The sequence below is a fragment of the Acartia tonsa genome, chromosome 11 (genome assembly GCF_053477335.1).
Source record: "Acartia tonsa isolate MP-2025a chromosome 11, ASM5347733v1, whole genome shotgun sequence".
Classification (NCBI taxonomy): Eukaryota; Metazoa; Arthropoda; class Copepoda; order Calanoida; family Acartiidae; genus Acartia; species Acartia tonsa.
Genome location: NC_137270.1, coordinates 3,411,553 through 3,437,778, shown reverse-complemented (window position 1 = coordinate 3,437,778; position 26,226 = coordinate 3,411,553). Strand labels below are relative to the sequence as shown.

General features: G+C 30.1%; 2 protein-coding genes across 2 annotated transcripts in view; both read right to left on the bottom strand.

The window, feature by feature from the left end:
- Positions 1 to 479, bottom strand: part of LOC145331376 (uncharacterized) — a 30,178-nt gene extending 29,699 nt beyond the window's left edge. Inside the window, exons 1-2 of the mRNA XM_080176000.1 lie at positions 412 to 479; positions 94 to 201 (exon numbers count right to left, since the gene is read on the bottom strand). Coding sequence (XP_080032126.1) covers positions 94 to 96 — 3 coding nt within the window. The 5' untranslated portion in view covers positions 97 to 201; positions 412 to 479. The remainder of the gene's footprint in view (positions 1 to 93; positions 202 to 411) is intronic.
- Positions 480 to 546: 67 nt separating this feature from the next.
- LOC145332448 (uncharacterized) lies at positions 547 to 26,021 on the bottom strand. The gene is made up of 32 exons (XM_080177438.1): positions 24,720 to 26,021; positions 24,064 to 24,176; positions 23,847 to 23,942; positions 23,289 to 23,383; positions 23,088 to 23,213; positions 22,588 to 22,674; positions 22,247 to 22,383; positions 21,974 to 22,120; positions 21,042 to 21,342; positions 19,527 to 19,641; positions 19,361 to 19,463; positions 19,072 to 19,145; positions 18,069 to 18,140; positions 17,527 to 17,612; positions 17,253 to 17,343; positions 17,006 to 17,141; positions 14,497 to 14,565; positions 13,786 to 13,918; positions 13,384 to 13,423; positions 12,002 to 12,087; positions 11,519 to 11,818; positions 7,866 to 8,015; positions 6,162 to 6,263; positions 5,839 to 5,944; positions 5,582 to 5,715; positions 5,133 to 5,487; positions 4,331 to 4,446; positions 2,273 to 2,363; positions 2,081 to 2,197; positions 1,821 to 1,991; positions 1,078 to 1,160; positions 547 to 671 (listed from the first exon to the last, which is right to left on the bottom strand). The coding sequence occupies exons 3-32, from the start codon at positions 23,921 to 23,923 to the stop codon at positions 547 to 549; spliced, it is 3,825 nt and encodes a 1,274-aa protein (XP_080033564.1). The 5' UTR covers positions 23,924 to 23,942; positions 24,064 to 24,176; positions 24,720 to 26,021.
- Positions 26,022 to 26,226: the final 205 nt, after the last annotated feature.

Here is a 26,226-nt window from a genome sequence, read left to right as displayed (position 1 = left end):
TTCTTCCCAATTCCTTTAATTACAATATTTTGTACTTTTTTTGTAAATCTTTCTTTAGATAATTTTTAAAAACTTTCAGTTAAGGAAAAATACCATTAACTTGGGAACATTGATTGGATATGTTTTCTTCCATCTACAAGTTGTTGTTGTTTTTGCAGCCAATGTTCCAGTTTCTCCTTCTTTTATCCATCTTCTTTTATCCTAATATTTTATTTTTAATACAGGGTAATCTCGATTAAGTGATATTTCTATTGCTTTAAAAGCTAAGAACCAATTAGCATTTAGAAATTAACACTAATTAGTTAACACATGTATGAATATAGGATATGAATTCTAGTTGTGAAAGAGACAATTATCTACTTAAGGACTACAATAATAAAATAATTGTAAATAACTACTATTCATTATTACCTTGCAGTGATAAGTTATTACAGAATCATAGTTCAGAACATCAGGCTAGGAGATGAAATTTCATGTTTCTTAAGTAATTTGAAAGTAAAGAAGATTTTATAATAGAAACTTTCTATTGTAGGTAAATTTAAAAAATTATAAAATGTTTGATGTAAATCTTACAACTAAATTAAACATGAAATTTTCCTTAGTCTGAACAAGAAAATCTTCTGTGCCAGGATCTTCACAAAGTATGTCATTCACACAAATATCCCAAGTAGCTAAATACATCAAAATTAAAAATGTTTAGAAATACTTAAAGAAAAATGTAAAGGAAGATTTGAAATTTTGTAATTGAATAATTTCTAACAATTATAAATCTTAGGATATTTTCATATTTTTTTTAATAAGATAACATATTTCTGTTTGACAACCAATAAGATAATGTCAGGTTGAAGTTTAAGTTTTAAAAATTAGCATGTGTATTAATGTAAACGAATGTGTTTCTTGGCCAATCGCATGTCAATTTTTTCATTATTTTTTCTTAGTGATTGATCATAGAATAATATATATTTTATAAGTAAATGTAACATCCTGATAAAGTGAATAATTACCTATTTGGTATAACAAATCTTTTACAACAAAAAATATATTATATGGAAATATTTTGAATTAACTTTAGTATACCTGGATATTGAAATTCTCCAGTATCCAAACATGGAACAACTGTTGTACGAACAGCTTGTTCTTTTCTATCTACATCATCATTCCTACAATAATTATATCTCTGAGCTCAGAATTCACTCCTCCTCAACCTGACATTTTCACCAAATGTGTAAAAATTTATGACTTGCAAGTATTAGTAAAATTGTCCCAAGAAACGTGAAAAAAAATGATTACTCACATACAATTCAATTGATAAGAAGTGTGTGATTCAAAGAAAACTATGATAATTCCTGTCTGCTTAACCCTTACGGTCGGGGGGGTGGGGGTGCATTGAACGCCCCCCCCCCCCCTCCGTTTTTTTCTATCTCTGTATGTGAAAGTTAGAGGGCTTTAACTTAGCGACTTTTTAAATACGGACATGCCACACAATCGATTTCCCGCTGGCTGTGGCAGTTGGCGGCTGCAAAATACAGCTGCAGCCGCCGAAATTTATGTTTTGAGATTTGTAATCTAAAATTCACAATTTCTGAAAAATTGTTTATCTAGCTTCAAAAATAAGAAAATTACAGCCGTTTGAATTTTTAAGAAAAAATAACCTAAAAACAAAGGTAGTTAAATAAAAGGGTGAAATTTGATGGTGACTTATTCATAGGGGACATGCCCAAAATTTAGCCCTATAGCTCTAATAGTAGCTGAGATAATGGGGGAGGCTGGAGCAAAACTTAGGTAGGATATAATTAATTATTAAATTATAAAAGTAAAACCTGTAGTAACCATTCTTACAAACATATGTTATTGTTTGTCCTATGGAAACTCTTTCATGTTCTTGAAATTTGTATGTATTCCACGTTTGTCCATGTCTATATGCCCAATGATAATCAATTCCTGCTGCTAGAGGATCTTGGGTAGCATTTGTACAATGTGCTAGTTCACATCTTAATACAATACAATGATAAAATATTATGAAAAAAATATTTGAATATTTTTTCTTTGACAACAAATCAAGGTTTTAAAAATTTCTTACGTTAAATCGCTTGGTTTTATGTTAAAAGTTTTATCCCATTGACATTGTGCATACTGTATATCAACTGCAGGATTAGATCCTCTTTTTGTGTGCATTCTTCTATCCTTGCAGAACCATCTGAATAAGTCAGTTATAACACAATCAAATATGAATACTAATAAAATTGCTTGTAAAATATAATAAAGAACTAACCCTGTATATCCTTGATACCAGATCTTCAAATTTGGATTAGTATTAGTGTCAAAAATATCATCAACCAATGCAAAAGGATCACACTCAATATCTAAATATTATTTCTAATTTTCAGTACTATACTCATAAGAGAAAAAAGGAAAGTATAATTATTAAAGAGTTTGTGCATGATAAACTTTCTCATCTGTTTATCAAACTTTAACATTTTATAAGCCCCATTCGCTAAACCGACCAAAAAAGTCCTATTAACAAAAATATATAGGACCTATGTCTTAATTTTACGGTATTTTTGGAGGAAAAAATGTAAAAACACAGAAAATCTGAGTCCATTGAACAACCAATCACAACTGAGCATCTGTATCTTACATTAGTTTAATTTTTCCCGCTATGATTTTACGCTTTCAAATACAATTTAAACCGAATTTTTAAAAGACATTTTGACTATAAAAAGGGGTGTTTTTATTTACTGGCAGTCTAAGTTTTTGACAAAGATAAGCTATTAATTTTGCTTCCAGACAACGTAATTTAATATTGAAATTGCCATCATTAGCAATGAAAATCTTTCAAAACTTTCATTGTACTAAAATAATCATTTGAAATGTCTGTAACTTTTTTGTTATTGAAGCTGGAGGCTTTAAATTTTGGGTATTGGGTCTACTCGTGGCAGGCTTTCAGCAGTTAAAGCGGAGTATGTCTTGCATGGTTCCTTTAAGGATTGATTTTATGACATAAAATTGCCAATTCATGTTTAAAAAACGTTATAATTTGGTAAAATGATCTCCTTTGAATTCGTAAAGTGCTGAATCTCAGAGTTTATTTCAAATGATAATATCCTTTTTATTGTGTTGGACAATAAATAACCTAATCATTATTTACTTATTCAGATTTAGATTACACTTTTATCAGACTGTTTATAATTTTATATTATAATTTAATAATTTGTAATTAAAGATGGGCAAGAGATGGGCCAACTGAAGTATATGATATAAAAAAAAACATGTTTTTAGCTTTGTTATTGTTATTTATATTAGATAAAGAATATGGCTTAATTTATCAATTTCTAAGTATCTCTACATTAAGAGCATGGTATGTGTTAAAAGTCGGCATAACCATTAGGAGAACTATGTCAAAAAGTTTAGTTTTAGCTACAAAAGGAATTCTTCGTATCTTGGATTTAGTAGTAAAAATTGGTGGAAAACGTTTTTTAGGAAACGAGATTCCAGTTTCCCTTATCTTTAAGATATTATGAATGAGATGATGTAAAGGTTTGATAATCATATGAGAATGTTTTTTCATGCACACTCTCTTTAAATTAATAATTTAATAGTTATTTCTCGTATCGTATTATAAACGGCTTTCCGCGGATATAGAGTGTACAATTATAAGATTAAAACTAGTTTTTTTAGCCCTGAGGTGCCGGAGGCACCAGCTAAAAAAAAATGGTTTTAATCTTATGATTGTACATTTCTATATTCGTAGAAAGCTGGATATAATACAATGCTAGACATGTTTTTTTCGTATGGATGAGAACTGGTTCCTATCCACTGGATTTAAATGAATACGAGAAAATATATTACCATTTGGAGAACTATGTCAAAAAGTTTAGTTTTAGCTACAAAAGGAATTCTTCGTATCTTGGATTTAGTAGTAAAAATTGGTGGAAAACGTTTTTTAGGAAACGAGATTCCAGTTTCCCTTATCTTTAAGATATTATGAATGAGATGATGTAAAGGTTTGATAATCAGATGAGAATGTTTTTCGTGCACACTCTCTTTAAATTAATAATTTAATAGTTATTTCTCGTATCGTATTATAAACGGCTTTCCGCGGATATAGAGTGTACAATTATAAGATTAAAACTAGTTTTTTTAGCCCCGAGGTGCTGGAGGCACCAGCTAAAAAACTGGTTTTAATCTTATGATTGTACATTTCTATATTCGTAGAAAGCTGGATATAATACGATGCTAGACATGGTTTTTTCATATGGATGAGAACCGGTTCCTATCCACCGGGTTCGAATGAATACAAGAAAAATATATTATATTTATAATGACTTACTTGAGACACAATTAGGCCATTCAATATTCTCAAAACTATTATTGACAGCACAATTGACTTGAATTTCACTTTTAGTGAAGTCAGATTCAAACTTATTGTATCCATTTGTGTTACATCTAAGTAAATAAATGCAATAAATAATATTTCAAGGTGTACTGCATTTGTGCAATGAAAAAAGACTAAAAGACATCAACATTTTTTAGTTTATTTAAATCTTCACAGTGAAAGATTTCTCAATTGTCTCAAAAGTTGTAGAAAATTAAATGCAGCTAATGGCCTATTATTAGCTGAATTTGATCTCATAAACATTTTACTGTGGAATTCACCGGACTAGTTTATTTAACTTTCTCGTATTCATTTGAATCCGGTAGATAGGAACCGGTTCTCATGAATACGAAAAAACTATGTCTAGCATCGTATTATATCCAGTTTTCTACGAATATAGAAATGTACAATCATAAGATTAAAACTAGTTTTTTTAGCCGGTGCCTTCGGCACCACGGGGCTAAAAACTAGTTTTAATCTTATAATTGTACATTCTATATCCGCGGAAAGCCGTTTATAATACGATGCGAGAAATAACTATTCTATGGTGTATTGCCTTGTTTGGGTTGTCTTATAATACCAAGAGATAAAATAAAACCTAAACAAGAGCAACAAAAATCCTACATAAAAATGTACATCTGAATAGCGTACAAAAAAAGATTAAATTTAAATATTCCATCAATGAAAAGTTAATGAAATAATCTGTGTTTATATATATTATAAATATTATAATAAATTTAAATATAGTAATATTTACATGAATGTAATGTTGTCACCATGTCTGGGCAATTTAGTGTTGTTCCAATGATTCCAGGCCTCTGGTCTCCCACCACCACCACTACCACCACCTGCACCACCTGCACCACCTGCGCCACCACACACTGGTATTGTAGTTGTAGTACCTGTTTCTGTTGTGGTTTCACCTGTGGTTCCTGATGTGGTAGTTTCACTTGTAGTTCCTGTAGTAGTTTCAACAGTTGTACATTCTTCAGTGGTAGTTGTAGTAGTTGTAGTAGTTGTTGTAGTTGTTGTCCGGCCATCAGTTACTTTCCAGCCAACCAGTTTTAATTTATGGGAGGCATCAGGTACAGGAGGAATCAAACAGTTGGCCCCTTTTAGATTAAAGTTTTATCATGTAAAAAATCTATTATGTTATATGTTATAAAATATGTATCGATTGAATTGAAGAAAAATCAAAACACTTACAATTGCATGGAGGAAAGGTGTTTGATGACCAAACTGGATTTCCATCTGCATCTTGGTCACAAGTTATGTTGTAAGTTTTAGAGAATTGAGCTGTTTGGGGCTCAAATTCACGTCCTATTTCATTACATTTAAACCTGAATAGTTTTAAATCAAAATTCATTTTGACATTTGATTAGATTGCTCTAGATTAATTTTTGATGATAATTCAACATAAGGGTATTTTTTTGTATAAAAAATATACTGGAAAAAAAAAATACATGATATTAGTCCCAAAAGTAGACGTAGTTTCATCCCAACCGACATGTTGTACATCTGTCCTGTTTGCAAGCATATCTTTGATCAGAGATGCGGTGCAATTAACAACTAAAATTATATATATCTTTTGATGGTAATTACAATATATATAATATGATAAGTTTTTATAGATTAATTTTCAAATTTCTAACTTAAGAAAATTTATAGATTTTTTAATACTACCAAAGAATACATTACAATTCAAAATAAAAATATAAAATTCTTAAATTTTTTTCAGAAGATTCTTCAAATTGATCTACTTTGTTAATTAATAAATAAATCTTACTATAGCAAGCTGAGGGAACAGTGTAGTCATATTTCCAATATGCAGCTGTACCTTCTTGCCAGCTTGTACAGTGAAACCTTCTTTCTGTTCTCAATTCATCCTCTACATAAAAAAAGTGTTTTGATGGAAATAACCTCTAAAAAGTCAATATAAAGCTATTGCTAAACCATACACATATATCTATTGTAAGTTGTAGGAAAGTTAAAATTTATAAATTTTGTATTGTTTGTCTATAATGATTTTTTGTTAAGGAGCATTAGAAATTCTTTGGGTTGAAAGTTAATTGTGGCATTGATTGATTTTTAATTTTAGAAATTGGTGTCTGGTACATTCTAAATTGTCCTTAATTATAAGATATTAACTTTGCCTTCATTGAGACATGAATTATTAATTTCATTGAGTTTTTTTCACCATGACACTAAAAAAAATATATTAATTACTGTACAAAAAAAAACATTTTTGTTTCTCACTTTAAACTTCAAACAATAAAAAAAGGAAATAATCATTGTGCAATAAGATTACTTGGTAATATCATCTTAGAAATTTTTTTTCAATTTTGTAAATTTGAGAACCCCCCCCCCCCCCCTCCCCCCCCCCCCCGTCAGCAAACTATGAACTTTGGCCGCAGCGCTCGGCTCCCTAGTCTGCCTAGCCGCAGCGCTCAACCCCCTTGCCTGCCTAGCCGCAGCGCTGGGCCCCCTTGCCTGCCTAGCCGTAGCGCTCGGCTTCCTAGCCTAAAACCTAACCTAACCTAAGGATTAGTGTTATCAGCTAATAAAAATCAAATTTGTATTATTCATCTTCAAAAGGACTTTCATTAAAATTACAACTTTCCTATAATTCATATAGAACAAGGATGACAACATTCTTAAAAGCGATGCTCTGAAACTGTATAACAAATGAACATTAGCACTTGTAAAGTGTCAGAACTTAATAATTAGAATTTAAATGCATACAAGTCGAAAATTGTAAGTAAATTTGTTGTAAAACTGCTTAAATACAGGATAATAATTAAGGACATACTACATGTTTGGGAATTGATTATGGAGATACTTCGCTTATAACATTGTGCTTTGTTGTCCTAGGAACTTTTCCAAAAATCAGGACTATCGGATTATTATATCACATAAAAATTTATTTTATAAAGTTAAAAACTCAGCATGTTTAAAATGGATGTACAGACATTCTTGTAACGATTATAGAGTTGCTACGCTTTCTTAATCGTAACTAACTACTACAGGAATCACCATGCAAAGTTTGAAATTGATAGGACAATTTTAACATGCCTAAATTAACGAAAAAAGCTATCTGTTCCAGACAGACGACCCTAATTATAGAAAAGCTTCGCTTTCAAGATATCTATAAATATAAGTGTACAAATATAGTTTTATAAGCATTTATACTTTTATAATAAAGTTTTCCTAAATAATGAAATATTAATAAATAATTACAGTTTATACCAAATAAATATTAAATATACCTCAAAATTTCATTTATATTGTCCACCAATCATGAAACAGTATTAATTTATTTTTTAAAAGTTTTAATTTTTCCCAAAATAATGTGTTCAATACAATTTAAAACATTGAAATACATTTTAATAATCTTATTAGGGCTCTTAATGATTCCTATCATACCATGATATCATAGCATAGGATTATAAATATCTTACCATTTGATAAATATTTATACAAATTAACTTACCAGTCATTGCACCTTGTTGAGTTGTTGTTGCAACAACTGTTGTTGTTTCTGATGTAGCTGTTGAAGCATTAGGATCTGTAGTCGCTGTTGTAGTAGAAGCATTAGTGGTTGTAGTTGATGTTGTAGTTGTTGTAGTGGTAACAGTTGTCTCTGTAATGGAAGTATTTGTTGAAGCAGAAGTATCTTTAGTAGCAGTGCTTGTAGAAACAGTGTTGTCTGTTGATGTACTTGTGCTAGATTCTGTTGAAATAGATGTTGAAGAATCTGTGAAGGAATTCATTTTATTTTACCTGGGCTATTCTAATTTTTTCATATGAAAGTGTAATTATCTTGGTTAAATCAACTCTCTGGTAATTAAGTTATTTGCTAAAATATATAATAGCCCTAGATTAAAACAAAATAAAAGTTCCTGTTGTCACAGTTGTTAATAAGACTTGTGTACTGTCTGTAGATATTGTAGTTGTTTGTGTAGTTGTTTCTCCTAATATTTTTGCCATTAAGAAAGTTACCAAATCAAAACAATAATTAAACTTTTCAAAATAGTAAGCTACAATTTTGAATTGTTTTTAGGCACCAAATTAGTGTATCTGTTTTTAAAGTAATAATCTAGTCCTGTGTGTACATTTGTATGATTTTATAAAAATGAATGTAAATTATAAAAGTTACATTCATTTCATGAATATTATTTAATTTTAATTCTTGTATTTTTACTAATCAATTTTTTAGAAACCTGTAATGTAGAAGAAAAAATACAAGAAATGCATGCACGATGTATTTTACAGAGAAAAAAATGTAAAGAAATTTTATGAAAAATAATTTCTAGTTGTTAAGATTTAAATTCATTTAAAAGTCAATTTATGTTCCAAAATTTAAAGTTAGAAAACTAATAAAAAATATAAAATATTTTCTCGTATTCATTCGAATCCGGTGGATAGGAACCGGTTCTCATCCATACGAAAAAACTATGTCTAGCATCGTATTACATCCAGCTTTCTATGAATATAGAAATGTACAATCATAAGATTAAAACCAGTTTTTTTAGCCCGTGCCTAGCACCTAGGGGCTAAAAAACTGGTTTTAATCTTATAAATGTACATTCTATATCCGCGGAAAGCCGTTTATAATACGATGCAAGAAATAACTATTAATGTATTTAAAATGACAATTTATGTAAAAATAATACTGTAATATGCAATCATTTTTGTAATATTGCACTTACAAGACTAGGTTTCCAACTAAAAACATTAAAATAAGTATCAAATATTTTAAATGTTGATTTGACACTTAAACTAAAAATAAATATAATTAAAGTGATTGTAAAGCATTTTAAAACTACTGTTAGATTGCTTAAATTGATATAACATATCAAAGAAAATTCAGATTTTAAAGTTAATACCGTACTATCAAAGTTGTTGTATAAATAATAGATATAAATATAAATAATGGATATGGAGATTTGAAAATATAATGTTCACAATCACTTTAACTAAAAGTCCAGAGCTGGATCTTTAAATCATTTCAATGGTGCGCCAATGGTGCGCCAAATCGTAAAATTATGTGCTCTCATTGGTGGAAAGTTGGCTCACCCCGATTTGGCGCACCATTGAAATGATTTAAAGATTCAGCTCAGGTAGAAATTAGTGTGAAAAAGTGGGATAGACAGAAAGACAAACAATATAGATGTCCCTAGGAAGAATCAAAAACAAAGAAGCACTGAAAGAAATTTAAATTGTTAGAATTATTGAAAATATTTTATTTAAGGCATAAAAAAGATGACATTATCCACTAATTATTAGGAAAGGCCATGAAATGTAAGGAAAATGTAAGTTACGAAAACTATTGAAAAAAACATTAACGATTAGAAGCCAAAAAAAAAATATTTTCAAAAAAAATTAGGTATAAAGAATAAGATATATAAGTTTTCCGGAATTTTAATGTTAGGGGGAGATTTGAAATCTGCATCAAATTTTAAGGATTTTTTATAAAATTCGTTTTTTGTATAATTCTTTATCTAAAAGCGGAAATGCATTTTAAGTTAATTAATTTTGACCAATAGGATAGGTGGATTTTAAACTACCTGCGCTCTAATTGGTTGAATGATGTACGCTATCCAATCAGAGCGCAGATTTTTTAAATCCACCAATCACAAATACCAAAATTAATTAACTTAAATTGCATTTCCGCTTTTAAATAAAGAATTATAGAAAAAACGAATTTTATAAAAAATCCTCAAAATTTGATGCAGATTTCAAATCTCCCCCCAACTTTAAAATTCCGTAAAACTTATATATCTTAATAAAGAACCACCAAAAGAAATATTCCATATTATTTTATGCTCTTTCACAAAATAGAGAAGATTGTTCTTTTGGTAAACAAAGATCTTGCTGCTCTATCTTGTTATAGAAGCGGATAAAAATTATTTTCCCCTCATAGAAACCGAAATATCAAATTTCCTTTGCATCGATTCAAATTTATTAAATATAGTAGATTATGAACAACTAGCGGCTTCGCCCCTAGCCTCTAGGGGCTTTGACCCAAGAGGTGATCAAAAAAAATTTTTGGCGAAATTCGTAAAAGCACCAAGGAAATCTTCAGCAAAACAAAAAAAAATGGGGGGGGATTTTTTTTGTTTTTTGGGGGGTTGGGGGTGTCCCACCCCCCCAAGAAAATAGCCTAAAACCACCACAGGACCAGTAGGTATATTCCCTGAAGAGTAGAATCCAATCAGTTCAGTGGTTACCGAGATCTTAAGGGATGGACAGACAGACGGACAGACAGACAGACAGACAGACGGACGGACAGACATCATTCTACTTTGTACTATAGATTAGTGAATTCTTCACAAAAATCAGTTTCCTTTGACTACTTTGCAATCTCATTTTTTTGTTTTCCATAGAGATGTAAAAAATAATAATATTTTTTTGAAATTATTTACATTGCAATGTAAAGTGTTGTCATTTAGATATGCGATTTTATACTTTAGTTTCTAAGAATAACCATGCAGTGTATTTTGTGTCAATGTGTTGTTTTAAAATGTTTGAAGTATGCAGTTTTTATAATATCAATAATAATATTTTTTAAATTGATAATTTGCATAACCATATCTTCATTATTTGTTTGATCTCATTTAAATTTACAAATGTATTCATATTTAGTATAATCTTGGATATCTATTTTTAAAAGCGAAGCTTTGCTATATTTTAGGCCAGTCAATCCATCCATAACAGTTAGCTCTTTTCATTAATTTAGATAAATTGTCCTTTTGATTTCAAACTTTCTATATAATGTAAAATGCGTAGAAACTCAATAATCGTTACCAGAATGTCTGTACCCCCATTTTTAACCTTTCTATAAAAAAAATTTCTTTTGATGCAATTATCCTGTTTATCTAATTTTTAAAAATTCCTAATTCTACAAGGTAAGCAATGCATCTCTATAATCAACTCCTAGAAATGTAATTATGTCCTTAAACAGTATCATGTATTAAGGTAGGTTTGCAACAAATTTACTTACAATTTTGTTTACATTTTATACATTTAAATTTTGCTTATTCAGTTCTGACACTCTACAATAGTTACTGTTAGCTTCGCCCTTATGGATGTAGTCGTTCATGTTTCTTTTACAAATAAGCTGAGCTTCAGCATATTTTTTACCTCGACTTTCTGTTTTAGCTGCCTCAGTAGCTGCTTCTGTGGCAGCCTCTGTGGCAGCCTCTGTGGCAGCCTCAGTAGCTGCTTCTGTGGCAGCCTCTGTGGCAGCTTTCACAACCTCATTTACTGTTTCTTCAACAGTAACAGTGTCTTTTTCCTTAAGTTTATTTCCACCTGCATTCGAATTTGCGTTTGCACTTTGACGTTTTTTCCTTCTTCCACTTGCTCTTGGTGTTGTTGTTGTAGTAGTTGTTGTTGTAGTTGTGTGCTCTGTTGTGCTTATTTGTACATTTCCCTCCGCAGCTGAAGTAATTCAGATTAACGTGTCTTATGATTTTAAGGAAAACAATATTAATATGACGCGGTGTTGCGCTGTAATTCGAACCTAACAACTCAAAGACAATGGTTGCCATGGTCTTGAGCCATGGTTGCTGGTTAGATACAATGATTCATGTCCTGTTTATTTAATTTAAGATTGAAGATTACCTGGAAAGGCAAAACCAGGATTGCACCTTAGTGTAGCTACTTGTCCAATTCCATTGTCATTTGTTTTTTCATATACATACTTTGCACTAGAGACAAGAATAATTACAATAACTTTAAACACTAATTACACATCCAACCCACACAACTAATTAACATTCTCAGGAATAAGGTATAACCAACAAGCGAGATAAATCTAAAATAATATTTTGGAGCAAATGAAGAGATCCTTGTAATAGTGTCTAACTTTTTATCTTTGTGATGTAACAAAAATCCATCTCTTTTTTAGGGGTTTTCTTTCCCACCTCCCCTCTCATCCTTCGATTTTTGTTACGTCACAAAGATAAAAAGTTAGACACTATTACTAGGTTCAGTGGAGAGGTCGTCAATTTTACAATATGTTGCCCCCAAACTAAAGCTGAAAAACACGTATAGGTTTCGTGATTTTATTCGAATTAATTTCGTTATTGTTATAAGCTGTTAAATTCTGCATGGTAATCTATAATGTAAGCTACTCTATAACAAGGGTCAGCCCTTCAGAGTATGTTAGCTAAGATTTTCTCATAGACTACAAAAGATTGGCAGCCAGACTGCTCCTTGACTACTTTTTTTCGGATGTTCAAATTGTTTCCTAAGACAATAAGGTACAATGTTATAAGCAAGGCATCTCTATCAATAATTCCTAAATATAAAAGTATATTTCCTTTTACTGTATCCTGTATTGACGCAATTTTGCAACAAACTTATTTTAGTTTTGTTACAACTTACAAATTAATATTTTGCACTTTACAAGCGTTATTGATACTTTGTCCTTCCTTCTGATTTTGGGTTTTATATGGATGTTGCCATCCTTGTTTCTCTTTGATGTGTTTCTAACCTTACAAATTTTTCATTTTCTGTCATAATCTCTTCCTTTTCTACCACTTTTCTCTCTCTCTCTCTCTCTCTCTCTCTCTCTCTCTCTCTCTCTCTCTCTCTCTCTCTCTCTCTCTCTCTCTCTCTCTCTCTCTCTCTCTCTCTCTCTCTCTCTCTCTCTCTCTCTCTCTCTCTCTCTCTCTCTCTCCCTCTCTCTCTCTCTCTCTCTCTCTTATTTATTTTAAAAAATGTTTATCTCTTCTTCTTTTACTATCTTTCTATCTTTCATATTTACATTTTTAACTTATTATTATCTTTTGTATAATTGTATTATTTATAAAAAATATGTAGAACTTTAAAAAAGAATAATAGGATGATCTATTATCAAAATTTCCAAATTTAACTATAATTTTGCATGAACATTTAAAATTATACAGGTCTTTTAATTATCATTGAAGTTTTGCTCGATTTTTTAAAAAGAAAAATCATTCTAACCTCCTTAATGTAAAAAATTCAAAGGTGTAACTTACTTTTTTACTTGTGTAGGAAGAAACTTGCTTTCACACCATGCTGAAAAAAAAACTATACAATTTTAGATGTCTATAATAAGTGTGTGTCTTTCTGTTTGTTGGTATCAAAGGATCTCGCTAAACACTGATCTGATATGGTTCTCCTTTACAGAGTAGCTTCTCATAGATCCTAGAAAGGCTTGTAACTATTAGGGGGAGGGGCAGCACTATCATCTCTATAAAAGAATTATCCTCCACAATTTACTTTTAACTTTTTCTTTTAGAATTAAAACTGAAAGTTGAGGAGGTGACCTGGGGCATAGCCGCAATTACATACTATAGTGGCTTCTTTAAACAGATGAAAATAAACTGTTGACTATATTTTGGCCAAACTAACTACCTAATATTGTAAAGTGTACTTACGAATGCAATTTGGTACAGGATTTGCATCTGCTGTATATATAAAAGCTGGATCTAAACTTGATGGATCTCTACCAAGAGCACAGGAGTCAGCAAGTGTACGGTTATGATGCAGGTTATCAAACACAGTTCCTAACTAAAAAATGCAAATTTTGTTGAAATCTTAAATCTTATTCAGGCAGAGCTGACAAAAAAAGTGATTTAAATAAAACCATAAAGAGTAAGTTAAAAAACTTCTCTGTTAAATGATCCAACATATTAAAAAGTAGCACATTTTAAGTTTTAAACATTATTTGATTTTTTGAGAAAAAAAACTGAATAGAATAACCAAATAACACAAAAAAAGTTATTATGGAGGTACTTTTGGGAACAAATTTATATTTAATCTAACACGCTTCTTTTCAACATATTATGAACAAGTTAATACAGATTACAAATTACTTCATCTTATTTTTAAGAATGGAAAGCTCTGTTTGCAGAAAGCTACAGAAAGTAAAAATGAAATTAACACTAATTTACTTTTACAACAATAGGTTACATAATAGGTCAATTGAATTAACTTATTGTTGAAATAGAATTAATAAATGAATAAATGATGACCTATTGGTCCATCATTTATTCCCTCGGGTAAGAAATATTCATTCCTAAACAAAAAACTGGACATTTAAGGATTTTTGTTAACAAAGGACAAGGACTTTCACAGTTAAAGTTTACCTTGCATTGATAAGTCACTTTTGTATATAGAAACTTGTCACCATATGGAACCCAGCTTCTATTAGCATACTAAAAAACAAAATTATATCTATGTAAGAAAAACATCACAAGATCAAGTGTATGATCCGCCCTATGTAGCCACCCTTTAATCCTGGTTATAATAGATGCCAACTGTGTCTCATAGAAAACCATACATAGAAAATGAATCTATCTTAATAAATGCCATGTCATTTTCTCACAATACTAGATACTAAAGATACTAAAAAAATGTCGCTGTTCAAAATTAGATACTGTGTTAATAAATCTTTTTGAAAAAATCATCCAATTTGTTTTGTAAGTTTTGTTTCAGTTAAAGATAAATAACATTGAAGTAAAAAAAAAACATTTTTTTACTATATAAATATGTAAGTAATGCATGTATTTTAAATATTATTATAAGGGTAATGTTGAAGATGTAGAATTTCTTTTATATCTTTAGAAATATCTTAAACTACAAATATTTGAAAATTCTTTTAAAATACTGTAGTTATTTCGCATCGCATTATAAACATTTTTCTGCAAATGTAAAATGTACAATTATTCTTTTCCTCCAAATACCGAAGCCACGGGTTAAAAAAATAGTTTTAATCTTATGATTGTACATTTTTATATTAGTAGAAAAATGGGATCAACTGAAGTTCATGATAAATTATTGCTGGTAACGAATGCTTCTTAATACCTTGCAATATTATTAAATTCCTGGATCTAGCATATCAAGAAATTTTCTGAAGCCATGAATGTTTAACTTTCCTGGTTGCCGGCATTTACCCTTAACGGTCGGGGGGGGGGGGGGAGTTCTATCTTCCACTCACAAACAAACAAGGCGCGAATTTTGAATTCATTATTTATCATGTACTCCCAGGGAATAAGGGAGGGGACAATGGGCAATTAATTCAATTTTAGAGTTCTAACTCTTTGAAATTTGCCAAAATAATAAAAGTTGCATATATTCTGGTCCCCAAAGTCCAAGACTGTTAGAAATATGAATTTTAGATCCATTGTCTCCTCCCTTCCTCCCTGATGTACTCCCCTTTTTGCTATGTACAATTTGGTTGTTAACTGTAAAAGACAAGTAATCCCTTTCAGCGGTTAGCAAGATCTTAATCTACACAATGTCAGATAGACACAAATATATTCTTTTAATTTTAATGAAGGATGCGTTATAGAAATGTTTATATGAACAAGGACTTCCTGGCTGCCTTTATGGAAAACTTGATGGAATGTGTTGGGGATAAATTTATTTCGCATTAAAATTTGATTGGCCATTACATAAACGCCTTTCTGAAAGTGAAGGTATAATGTAATGATAAAAAGTACCTAGTAATATAAATCTTAACAGATATCGTATCATTATTAATTTTTAAACATAACACAGTGCGTATGAAGGTGCTTTAAATTTGGGTCAGAACCTAAATTAGGACATAGTGCATTTCATTACCCTAGGTAAGGTAACTTCATTTCCCTTTTCAATAAAATCTAAAATGCAGCCGTTTTTGAGAAAATTAGATTTGAAAATTTCAAGTTCAATTTTCATCCACTAGGAGTTACCATATAATCATGACAAGAAACAAAGGTTATTTATTTAAATTTATGAACAACTTTGCTTTTTTAAAGTCTGTCATAAAACCTCTCTATATATGATTTATTTCAGGCTGAATTTCCGTGACCTTAGCAAAGCAACTGATAAAAAAGACATTATTTAACTCACTTCAGGAGTGGTTTTATGAAAACTTTATAAAAGCAAACTTGTTCAAAATTTTAAATAAATAATCTTTGCTTTTCTTATCATGATTATGCGGTAACTCCTAGTGGATGAAAATTGAACTTGAAATTTTCTCAAAAATGGGTGCATTTAGATTTTATTGAAAAGTGAAATGAAGTTACCTTACTTAGGTAATGAAAAAGTCAAAGCACCTTCATACGCACTGTGTTTTGTTTAAAAATTAATGATGATATGATATCTGTTGAGATTTATATTACTAGGTACTTTTTATCATTACATTATACCTTCACTTTCAGAAAGGCGTTTATGTAATGGCCAAACAAATTTTAACGCGAAATAAATTTATCCCCAACACATTCCTCCCTTCTTTGTAAAGAATGCAGAAAAAGTGTTTGATGCTAGTTTCAATCTCTTATTTAGAGTAACACACAGCATCAGAAGCCACTGTCCCTTTTTAATCATTGCTCCTTCCCCTATTGTGAAAAAGGGTATGGGTTAGAAATTGCTGTAAGCCAGTAACATTCATTAATTGCTGGTAACCTCGAAAATTTTAAGATTGCCAGCTAACAGGAACCTTGATTTTAGGGGAATATTTGTGCTGCTGGATCCAGGAATCTTGTATTATTTGCCAGGTATTGGGAAGCATTTTTTACCAGCAATATTTTACCATGAACTGCAGTTGATCAGAAAAATGGGATATCAATTGGTTTTGAATGAATACAAGAAATGTCTTTAGATAAATTTGACCTGAGTGGTAGGTGCTGGATATGTTGGGCACTCCTGGGGGAAACACTTTGAGAATGATCTAAAGTCTGCTCTTCTATTAGGAAGGCATTCCACAGTTTGAACTGGGTTTGTCTTATTTTCTATCACATAGTTTTCTCTAAACAGAGTAAATATATTTTTTATTAAACACTAACAACAATATTTTTAATAGAATTAACCATTGTCTATACAATATTTACATAAAAAATAAATTTAAAGAAATACTTACTTACAGTCGTATTTCCCAATGAATCCTGGGCCTTTGTACGCATTATGAAAAGGAGCATCTACTGTTTGTTGTTTCAAGTATCCATCATTACCTTTAGAGTACAAGATTATGATAATGTAAAATTACATGAAATAATTGTTAAGGTAACACTCATAACATAGAATTCTTTCATGTAGGTCACAGTATAAAAATTTTAACAGTAACTTATTCTTTCATTAAAAAAAAGAAGGTATTTTAACTTTTATATATTTATAAAAGATGAAAAAAATAATACCATTTTCTCTGTATGCCAATTTTGAGTTTCTTATAATATGTAAGTGTCCATCTATTCCATAATAATCAACACAATTTCGATTCCACCTAAAACAAAAATAGCTTTCAAATCAAACGTATTCAGAAACATTGATTTCCTTATCTAAATCGACATAATAGTAATGGTATATACTAGTTATCATATTTATTTTACATAAAAATTATAAATAGTATTTTATACTTTTTTACGATTAATGTAATTTAAAAATAGTATGTGTGATTTCAATAATGAAAGTGGAATGATACATTACAAAAAACGTATTGGCATTAATGATATCATCATCAAGAGAGGCAAATTGGAATGGTAGATTTCAAAAAGCATATTGGCCATGATGATTTCATTACCAAGAGAAGGGAAAATGGAATCATACATTATGTTTTTAGAGGGTCAAAACCGTATTCATAGATAATATTTCTGCTTCTATAAAAATGGATTCAACCTCCTAACTGTATTATTTTATTCTGTTTTATATAAATTATTTATGTACAATCTTTTTGGCTCACCTTTTATAAAGTTCGTAAACAAATAGTCCTTTGCTGGAGTAATAGTTATCATTTAAACAGTTTGTTTTCGGACTAAAAAAAATTTTTAATATTAGATTGAGGTCTTATTCCGGGTCCAATTTTTAAAAGTGAATAGATTTTACATAAAAGGTTTTTTCGATCCAAAGTTTTTAAAATATTGTTTTAGTTAGAATACTAAAACATAGGGCATAAGCTACGACTAAGCCACAAATTTAAAACCGTTTGGATTTTAAAAAGTTTGAAAGAGTGATTTTTTATATTTGGATCATGTTTAGACTTCCAGTTTATTTTTGAAATAGTTAAAGATCAATTTCCTGAGGATTACTGGTGGATGACGTTCGGCTAACAAGCTCTGCTAAACTGTTTAAACATAAGGGGACTATGCACGAATGAGAGCAAGTGATTTTAAGCACTTTCCAGCAGTGAAACTAAGTATTTTTTTAATGAATATACTAGGTGAATGTTTAACATAGTTATACCGACTAAAACATTAATTTTTACCATGGGTGTATATGAAAAAACTTTGAAATGCTAACCATATTTTGGCGAAATATCATCAAATGTTTTGTTGCGTTCAAAAAACAAAATAAATTAAAGATTGTAAAAGATCATTAAATGGTCTAAATTGTTCATTTATTAAACTGTTTACAATATTTCAAGTTATCACCTCTTTTGCGAAATGTTCATTTTTCATCAAAATCAAATAATTATGTGTCAAAACTTTTTAACAACAGTTTGAACTCAACAAAACATTTGATGATAATTCATCAACAAATGCTTATCATTTAAAAGTTTTTTCTTTAAAACCATGATAAACTTAATTTCTTAGTCGATAAGGATATTTTAAGCATAAACCAGTACATTCAACAAAAAATGCTTAGTTTCAATGCGTGAAGAATCATAAAATGTCTTGCTCTTTTGCGTGCATAGTCTAAATTTTAAAAAAGCAACTATAAATTTATTAAATGCTAGTAACAAGAACCTGTTAGGTTTATCACCCAAATTTACGTTTGAAATGACGTAGCAAAGTTGCATAAAGTATTCCCAAACTTGGTTCTGAAAAAAAATATGGATAAAATATATTTTGAGTACAATTATCAAATATGAAGTAAGTGTTTTGATGGATCCTTAATATATCACAAATACATCTAAAGTTATTCTAATTAATCAAGTAAAATCTTAACTTGATGTATTTGGATTTTTCAGGAAGAAATACATCTTTTAGAGCGAACTTTGCATTAAAAGAAATCTTATTTAAGATTAAGACTTACTAAACAGTAGTTATCATCTTTACCACAATTTCGTGCGTGGCTTTTACAATGTTCTAACACAGCATCTCCGCGTAAATTGCACCAGTCTGGATTTCTATATCTCCTAGGTTATGGAAAGTTTTAAAGGCTGTTTTTTTAATGATATTATATATAAAAATTATAATACCTTAGTATGTATTCCTGGTTAGTATTATAATTAAAGACTATCCTCCAAAATCCATCATCTAAACCATCTTTACCATCGAAAACCGAGCTTGAATATTGAAGGGGAAATTGGTTGCCTAAAAATTGATTCTTAACAAGGTAGCTTCTCATAGGTCCCGGGAAGGTTTATAACTATTTTCTTGGGGGGTGGGACACCCCCCCCCCGAATGAAAAATCCCCCCCCCAAAAAAAATTTTTTTTTATTTTTTTTAACTAAAATTTAAAATGAGAGGGGAGGCAACCCCCCCCCCCCCAAAAAAAAAAAAAAATTTCGCCCCCCCCAAAATTTTTTTTTTACTTTTTCTTTTAAAATCTAAAATAAGAAATTGAATTATTAGATTCGTCTCTCTCCTCCTCAAGTGCCCCTAGAGGCCTCTAGGGGCGTAGCCGCTAGTATATCATACAGCGTGTTTTTAATTATAGGAGCAAGTATTGCTTTATTTAACCCATTTACCATTGACAGAATTTAACAACAAATATATCATTATCTGTATTGATGAGGAGAGTTTTATATCATAAAAATAGTTCATGGTATTCAACAAATCATGCCTTGAAACTGGTTTTTCCAATGTGACTTGATCATTTTTAAAGATTAATGGATTATGACTGATTAAAAGGATACACAAATTGTATTAATTTCCAAAATAAAAAAAATAGCTTATGACAGTTCTAACAGTATACATAACATTTTTCTACTATTAACACAATCCACGGAGGTTAATTTCTTTTGAAATTTTAAAATGAACACATTTTTGTCCATACCCTTAAAAAAGTCATGAGCTATTAGTCTTCAAATATACGTCTCTTTGGAAAAACAAGTTTATATTTATAATCATTTTTATTATTATGATTTAATGAATTGTTAGCTTTTGTCAATGGCAAGTCAGTGAAATAAAGCAATACTTTTGTTCATTTGAATAAAAACACCCTGCAGGATTATATAGAAAATTTAATGTAAAAGGAATTCCCTAAGAAAATTTTATTATCAGTGACTTCTCTTCTAATCTCTAAAATCCTTACTCAAGAGATTCATTATCTTAAATCTTTAATAATTCTGTTTTCAACTTAGCACTTAGCAGACGCGTGTAAGTCTTAGTGAAATATTCATTTAATAAACGTTCAAATTCAGCTGGACGCCTAAACCTGTTCCCAAACATACAATCCATTTTTTTGGGATTTAGTTTATTATACAAAAGCGGGTTTTAAGTTTGGTCTTATGTGCAGATCAGGCGCAGCTTCCAGGCCCTGGTTTTGATTGTAGGACTGGTAGGTATATTTAATATAAACAAATGGTTTATAAGCAAACCACACATTTTAGGACCACATATATTGTCCTATATTTACCCCTAGATGGGAGTGCAGAGAAATCGCACTCCTGAAACCCAGCACAATTTTCTATACGCTTCCTTGTACTAAAAGTAACCTTGTTTTTTTTAAAGCAAGCACATGGTGTTTACAAGATCTTACATGAACTTACCTTTATAAAATGGATAATTTTTTGCCCTGTTGGGATCATACTGTGCTTGTACAAAACCATACTTTTTATTAGAATGATACAATGTGCGTTCAAGAAAATACGCCATGTAAACTGTTGCTACATCACCAAGTCGCTCATCAATACATAGATTTGTCGCAGAATTTCTTTTATCTCTATATATCTGAGATTGTTGACTTTCAGAAGAATTGTTTGTCTCAGCTTCTTCATTTGCGTGGCGTCGTTTTCTGCCAGAGGCAGGACCTGCAGGAGGAGGTTTCACAGGTAAAGGTTTTTTTTCCTCCTAACAAAGTAAACATTTTGTTTCTGATAGTTTTAATTAGTTTAAATTGATCAAACAAACAGTTTCTAAATATCAGAGCAGTAAAACAATTAAGATGATTAAAGTCCCTCCACAGATTATGACGATAGAATAATCATTGGTTATTCTATCATATGACGTCATAATCTGTGGAGGCACTTTAATCACCGCCTAATAGCCAAAGGTTATTCTATCATACGACTTCATAATATGTGGAGGGACTTTAATCATCTTCTAAAACAATATTTAAAGTGTCATTAAATATATTAATCAAAAATAGATATTCTTAAAATTGGATGGGGTAGAGAGGGGGGGGACATAGTTTTGAGTTTTTAAAAAACTGAAGAAAGTGAACATTAATTTTATTAGTTGTTTCTAGTCCTTATTAAAGTAAATATTCTCATTCTTTCAGCAACACTAGGCATAATCTATACATTTTTTATGTTTAGAGCTGGATTTATTAGAGTTTATTTCCTTAGTTTATCAACCGCTCTACACACAATTTTGAAATGCCTGTAACTTTTTTTATTCAAATAAACTCTTAATTTTATAAAATTAGGTCTTATAGGAAATTAACTTTGAACATAGGCTGCAAGGGTTCCTTTTAACTTACTGTGAGCCATTTCTTTAGTCCAACTGCATCCTTATCCATCTGGGTATTCACGGATTGAAAATATGCATCAGTGCAAGATACATGAGTATGAGGAGCCGTGTTATGCATTAAAGAAGGGATTGCCATTCCAACCATTTCATTCATTTCCTAAAGCAAAACACATCGTGATAATTAAACTTTGGACACTTTTTTACAGATAAGAATGTGAATTTATTAATATGTAGAGGGATAAATAACTATACTTAAGTGGATTTATATTAGTAAGAATAGTACCTTTGTAACACACAAGCATCTAAACTTTCCAGGGCTCAAAAACTTAGCAGCATAGAAGGGATATTTTGCCTCTGTACACTGTGAATTACAACTTTCTGCATATATGTAACTTGCATCTTTCACTTTGGGAGTTTCAGCTGAAATAAGAAATTTAATAATAAATAAATTTACTTTTTATTTCAGAAAGTAAAATTTTAATGCACTTTTCTCTAAATATAAACATTTTTAATAAAGATTATTAGCAATAAAGAAAGTTTATTAATTATTTGACAGCATGCATCTATTTAATATTTGTCTAAATAAATTTACAAATATGTTTAAGGAATAACAATTTGTTTTACCTTTGAACACAAAAGTTCCAATATGGTGTTTTGTTAGAAGAGGGTCACTACTGTAGGGAAATGATACAGAAGGATCATAATATTCCCCTAAAAAAAAGGATTTTTAAGCAAAATATGATTCGTGTTTTACAATAAAAGTTTGGTCATCAAGCAAAATTTGAATAACAATTTGGATGACCAAACGCCCATTCCTCAATTATGGTTCTTATTAGAGCTCTGATTGGTCTAAAAATTGCTAGCTATGTAACAGTGGTTTTCATTTTTTTTATATGACAGATTTTAGGTCATTTTATACTTATAACTTAAATGGCAAATTACAAATCTATTTAGACATTTCAAACTAAATTTTTATGGAAAGGACTATAGAAGGTTTAAAATTACTATACTCCTACTTTTGACCTATGTTCTTTAGTCAATAGTCTCTTTACAACACTAGTGTTGTTTTTTGTTCTATTTAAATATTCTAAGGTCAGATTACCATGCAACAGCTTATGACTTACCAAAAAAGTCTATTGTAAACAGAGTTGGTCCTGATACCCATGTAACTTCAACCTTGCTTGCTGTAAAGTGAGCTGGAGTGCTGGTTTTATGGAAGGACTCATTGACTGTCTTGAAGTGAAAGAGTCCTAAAATATATAATTACAATGTGTAGGTTAACTTTCTTCCTTTTTTAACATATACATATAAAAGGAAAATTATACCTGCTGAATCTAAAGAAGTGGCAGGATCTATGCTTATTTCATAAAATTTGTCATCAACATAAATACTAGGAGGTGGCACTGGGTTCATCCAGTCTCTGTAAGCAGAAAAAGTAAAGACCATTTGAAATGTTATTATACCTACCTTTACCATTACCTCATAAGGGTGGGATTCTCCTATGATTTAAGTGATCATCTAGAGAATCCAGAGCATCATCTGCATGTAATGGGATACAATACTCTAACACCCAAGGATATTATGTTAAGTAAAATCCTTTGATTGGACGACCTTTGTCTGAGAAGTCCTAACTGTGCATGGTAGTGAGTTGCGCGTGTGTATGGGCCAAGGGATTCCCCCTAATCTTACTATTTATGTCACACACCAGACATAGCAGCAGTAGTAACCATTTTTACTGTCTTAAGTTATGACGGGGTGTCGGCCTGAGATTTGAACCTATTACCTCCCTGGCGTCGAGTGGATGCGCTACATGTTGAGCCACTGTTGTTGGTTATTATACCTTAGTATTTTGCACACATTGATAAATATGCAATAATACTTACGTCCATGAAGAGTTAGTTGATTTTATTCTAAGTTTTAAAGATATTGGCTCAGTGAGCTGTTGTTGTTGTATTGCCATTCCCCAGATATGGGCAAACCTATAATATTTAACTATTATTAAATACTTAATTGAAAATCAAATTTAAATTCTCATTGAAAAAAAATTTATTGCGGTAAAAATGAATTACAAGTTTAGATTTAAAATATTTAAATCATTACCGGTCTTGAAAATCCACAACAATGGTTGGATGTACAGCAAAGTCAACTGTATATACTCCGTCAAATTTCCAAGGAAATACTCTTCCATCAGGACCAAAGAGATCTTCAGCTACCTAGAAGACAACAAAGAACATTAGAATACCGGTTTAAAACCTAACCTAATCATTTATATATACAAAACTTTACTTAACCTTTATCTTGGAATCAGCAAAAAAAACATTATTTTAAAAAAAAATTTGTGATCAAAATGCAAATTAGAGAAACTGTCAATTTATTTGTTTGTTGGAATTTTTAATAGTTATTTCTCGCATCGTATTATAAACGGCTTTCCGCAGATATAGAATGTACAATTATGAGATTAAAACTAGTTTTTTTAGCCCCGAGGTGACAAAGTCACTGGTTAAAAAAACTAGTTTTAATCCTATGATTGTACATTTCTATATTCGTAGAAAGCTGGATATAATACGATGCTAGACATAGTTTTTTCGTATGGATGAGAACCGGTTCCTATCCACCGGATTCGAATGAATACAAGAAAATTGTTTAAATACTTGATGAAGGTCAGGAGTATAGAATTATTGCATACATACTGACAGACAGAATAGCAAAGTTGTTTTGTTTTGTTAATGTTACTGGAAAAATATAATCAGATTTACCTGATTTTTAATCAATTTAACACCTCTGGCTGGATCTCTAACAGATTCTTGGTCACCTAACAACAGTGACCTGAAACAAAAAATAACATATTATTAAAAGCAAAGCTTTTATATAATTAAGGTCGGTTCCGCAAATTAATGACATTTAGCTCTTTTCTGGTGATTCCTGTAGTAGTTAATTACGATTTAGAAAGCGTAGCAACTCTATAATCTTACTAGAATGTCTGTACATACATTTCAACCATATTGATTTTAACTTTTTTAACAGCAAATTTTTATGTGATATAATTATCCAATTGATCTGATTTTTGAAATACTGATTATTAGGATAATTGCAAAGAATCTCAGTTCTGACTCTACACGTGTTAATGTTTGTTTGTTCTACCATTTCAGAACTTAGCTTTTATGGATTTTGACATCCATGTTTTATATTTTTAAAATATATAAAAATTAAAAATAAGATTTACCTGATACCTGGTAATTTATAAAAAAATGTTAATTATAATAAAAAAGCAACAAAGGGTATAACCAAACAAATAGCACAGCACAGTAAAAATCATTCAAAAATATATAACATGCAAATTGTACCATATAGACAAGTACATTTTAATTTGAAAATATTTCATAAATTTTACAAACCTAAAAAGATATTTTTCTGCAAAAAAAACATTCATATGATTTTATTATGAAAGAAGAATTAATTTTTTTCTGATTTTTGTCTGGGAAAAATAAAAAAAGATGATAATATCAAAGGAGAAATTATTCTATATTTTCCAACCACTTTAATAAAAAGTTTTAAATTCATGAACCATTGTCAATTATTTAATGTCTCCAACACTTCTAAATTCACATCTCATACTGAAATAAAAAAGCTATATGCACTTTTTCTTCATTAGTTTACATAATGAATTTGTGTGTTAATTTAATCTTAAGTTAATTGTATTCCATAAATGGATATATTTCAATATTAGAATATACTTTTTATTGACATATTATTATTCCTTTCTTTTCACAAGGTTAGGTTTAACATTTCAGAGATTAATTTTATTATTTCCATACAATTTTTTAAGAAAAATTTAATATTGCAATCGATACACAAATTTTCAGTATGGCTCAGAATCATTTTTAGAAAGTTAATTCTATGCCATAATGGAAAGTACATTATTATTTCTTAGAATTTGGGTTTTCATTTTGATATTCTTTAAAAAATACTTAACAGTAAAGTTACTCTAAAGTATGGACTAGAAAAATGATCTCTCATTTGTCATTAAACATAAAATATGATTCTAAACCGTTTAGCTGCATGTCTGCAAAATACTAATGTTTTAGCAAGGAACAAAATATATATATATATAAACAATAATTTTCCTCTTCAGAAAATGGTATTAACCTCCACCATCAATAAATTGCTGTCAAGCAAAAATTAGAATTTAAAACTTTTGTTGATTGTATGTTTCTTGCAATAAAGATTATAAATGATTTATAACTAATTATCATAATTTCATAG

Coding starts and splice junctions, on each gene's coding strand:
- LOC145332448 (XM_080177438.1), bottom strand. CDS start 23,923: ATGGCAATACAACAACAACAGCTCACTGAGCCAATATCTTTAAAACTT. Junction 19,464..19,526: donor AACCAGGAATACATACTAAG/GTATTATAATTT, acceptor TCCATAACCTAG/GAGATATAGAAATCCAGACT. Junction 17,613..18,068: donor GTTTACGAACTTTATAAAAG/GTGAGCCAAAAA, acceptor TTTTTGTTTTAG/GTGGAATCGAAATTGTGTTG.